This window comes from Octodon degus, unplaced genomic scaffold (assembly GCF_000260255.1).
Source record: "Octodon degus isolate 3935 unplaced genomic scaffold, OctDeg1.0 scaffold00126, whole genome shotgun sequence".
Lineage (NCBI taxonomy): Eukaryota > Metazoa > Chordata > Mammalia > Rodentia > Octodontidae > Octodon > Octodon degus.
This window is the reverse complement of record NW_004524702.1, coordinates 5,886,348-5,889,410: the sequence shown is the minus strand read 5'-3', so window position 1 is coordinate 5,889,410 and position 3,063 is coordinate 5,886,348. Positions and strand designations below refer to the sequence as shown.

At 44.8% G+C, this 3,063-nt stretch overlaps 1 protein-coding gene across 1 annotated transcript in view; it reads left to right on the top strand.

The window, feature by feature from the left end:
* The window catches only part of Spink8 (serine peptidase inhibitor, Kazal type 8 (putative)), a 15,497-nt gene that overhangs the window by 10,019 nt on the left and 2,415 nt on the right, over positions 1-3,063 (top strand). Inside the window, exons 7-9 of the mRNA XM_023700739.1 lie at positions 12-41; positions 1,891-1,933; positions 2,809-2,879. Coding sequence (XP_023556507.1) covers positions 12-41; positions 1,891-1,933; positions 2,809-2,879 — 144 coding nt within the window. The remainder of the gene's footprint in view (positions 1-11; positions 42-1,890; positions 1,934-2,808; positions 2,880-3,063) is intronic.

Sequence of the window (3,063 nt, the reverse complement as noted above, 5' to 3'; positions counted from 1 at the left end):
AATGGTACCAGGGATCAAACTCAGGACCTTGTGTTTGCCAGGCAAGTACTAATTCCACTGAGCCATCTCCCCAGCCCCTCTTTTCTTTCTTCTTTCTCTTTCTTTCTTTCTTTCTTTCTTTCTTTCTTTCTTTCTTTCTTCCTTTTTTCTTCAAGTAAGAGTAGAATAATGTATTGGGGACTAGAGATGGGGAAATGCGGAATAAAAATAGCTCCTGAGAGCCAGGAGGATTCTAAATGGGTTGCCGCCTCTCAAAGGAACTTTCATAAAGCAAAACCATGAGGTGGGTCAAAATTAGAACCAACCAATAAGACTGCAAGTGTAGCTGCTGAATAGTGATCTAGTGGTAGCAGGGGACCCAGGTGACGTCATCAACCTTGGTTGATGATCTGTAGTCTCGGGCGTCACGATCTCAGTCTTAGCAAGGGAAGAGGAGGGCCCACCCAAGTGAGATCCTGGGAGAGCTCAAAAGGCAACGCAGAGTTTCATGTGGATTTCTCCTTGTCTGGTTAATATCATGTTACTAGGGCTGGCGAGATAACTCAGTGAGCTAAACACCTGCTTAGTCAGGCAGGGTCCCGGGTTCGATCCCTGGTACTACATGCCAAATACATTAAAAATAAATAAATCAATCAATCATGTTATTACACTGTTTTATTTTTTAATCATTTATTTATTTATTTATTTATTTATTTATCTAGTACAGCATCTCACTACGCAGCTCAAGTGACCTCGTACTGATCTTCCTGTCTCAGCCTCCCCAGCACTGGGATTACAGGCATGTACCACCACATGCAGGGTTCCAGAGCCAGCACAGTCTGCCACACTGAGGATTGAACCTGGGTGCTTGCCTTTGCCAGGCGGGTGCTCAGACCGCTGCACAATCTCCCCAGTACCTACACTGTCTTAGATTAAACCAGCCTGAATTCTTGGGACAAGTCCCACTTGATCATGGTGTGTGATCTTCTTACGATGACACTGTTGTTAGTTTGCTAGTATTTTGTTCAAATTTTACATGTATATTCATGAGGGACATTGGCCCATCATTCCTCTCTCTCTCTCTCTCTCTCTCTCTCTCTCTCTCTCTCTCTCTCTCCTCCACCCTTAATATCTTGACACCATAGTAACACTTACACTAGAACTTTTTCTGCGGAAAGTTAGGAAGTGTCCCTTCTACTTCTATTATTTGGAAGTCTGAGAAAGACAAAGTAGCTGATAGTATTCACTGCTCAAGCCATCTGGTCCTCAGCTTTTCTTTGTTGAGAGTTTTTTTTTTGGTTTGGTTTGTTTCTCATTGTTGTGAGACAGGATCTTGCTGTGTAGTCCAGGCTGGTATTGATCTCACAATACAGCCCAGGCCCTAAGCTCATGGCGATCCTCCTGCCTCAGCCTCTGGGCTCTGGGATGACTGGCGTGCCCCACTATGTCCAGCAGGTCACATTCTCTGCTTCTGCTTGATTCTTCAGAGGTTATTTTGAATTTCTGTATTTTATTTCATTCTAACGATATTTTGCATATTTAATCTCACAAAGAATCATATAGTAGACTTTTAAATAACTATTAAACAGGGCCGGGGAGATGGCTCAGTAGAGTAAGTGCCTGCCTGGCAAGTAGAAGGGCCTGAGTTCAATCCCTGGTTCCATAAATAAATAAATAAATAAATAAATATTAAACAAGAATTCACTATTACAAGATTTCCTTCTCAAGCTTAGCTAAAGATTATCAGATAAAATTTAGTCATAATTTATGATACATTGCTGATGAAATGTAATCATCTTGAGGGCAGGGAGATAGCTCAGCAGCACAGCACCTGCCTGGCAAGCGCAAGGTCTTGAGTTTGATTCCTGGTACCAGAAAAAAGTAATCATTTCAAAATATCGTTTCTTTCAGATATGAAGGGTTGAACATAACCAAACTGTATGATGGGCCATGTGTAAGTAAAGTCACTTCATTTTCAATATTAGTGGTGAACCATAGCTCCGCGGACTAAGGCGCCTGCCTAGGGGAGCTCAACGCTGCGCCAGCCCCGGCCCCGGGCGCGCAGAGACAGCGCCTGAGACTGGGTGTGGTGGCACTCGCCTGTAATCCAGTTCCTGGGAGGCTGACAACAGGAGACTCACTACAAGTCAGATCTACGTAGTGAGACCTGGTAGACCCTGCAAACCCTGTACCAAATACGTAAGAAAAAACAGTGAACCAGATGCAGTTAGGAATTCACTGGGGCCGGGGATAGCTCAATAGAATAAGCACTTGCCTGGCAAGCGCAAGGGCCTGAGTTCAATCCCCAGTTCCGCAAAAAAAAAAAAAGTGTTCACCGCTGTTGATGATTTTAATGTTTTATTATGAAAAATTTCGAGCTAATAACAAGTAAAAGTTAAGCTAATAACATAATGCAGCCTACATATCTATGATATAGTCAACATTTGTGAAGTTTTTTCCACTTTTTGTTGTTGTTATTATTTTTAAACAAGGTCTCACTGCACGTCAGGCTAGTCTTGAACTCAAGGCGGTCCTCCTGCAGCTGCCCCCTGAATACCAGGATCACAGGCTTGCACCACCACGCCCCTCCTTGCCATTACAGCCCCCGATTAGCTCTTGTGGACTGCTAGGACCTACTTCCTGTTTAGAATCTCCCAGCCACCTAGAAAGCAGAACCCTCTGGGGAGACTGTCTTTTTGACCCAATCACTTGGTGGCAGAGACTAACATCTCAGCCTGTCCCTCACCTGCTGTTCCCGAAGCCCAAGGGTGACAGAAGACCCCAATCCATGTGAAGGACCAGGTAGAGCTGTTGTGTCCTTGAATTTAGAGTCCCAGGAGGACGCCGCTGGTACCCTCACTCTCCAGGACTGGGACCAATCATTGGATGAGAGAAAACAGGTAAAGTAGGACAGTTACATAATCTATAATACTCTCAAAAAACATTTCTTGGGCTGGAGAGATGGCTCAGTGGTCTAAAGCACCTACTTGGAACAAGCTTAGCAAAAGCATCAGGGACCGCGGTTCAATCCCCCAGCACCACATGCCAGCCAGCCCTGCCCCCTGGTGGGCTGAGCTGGTCTCT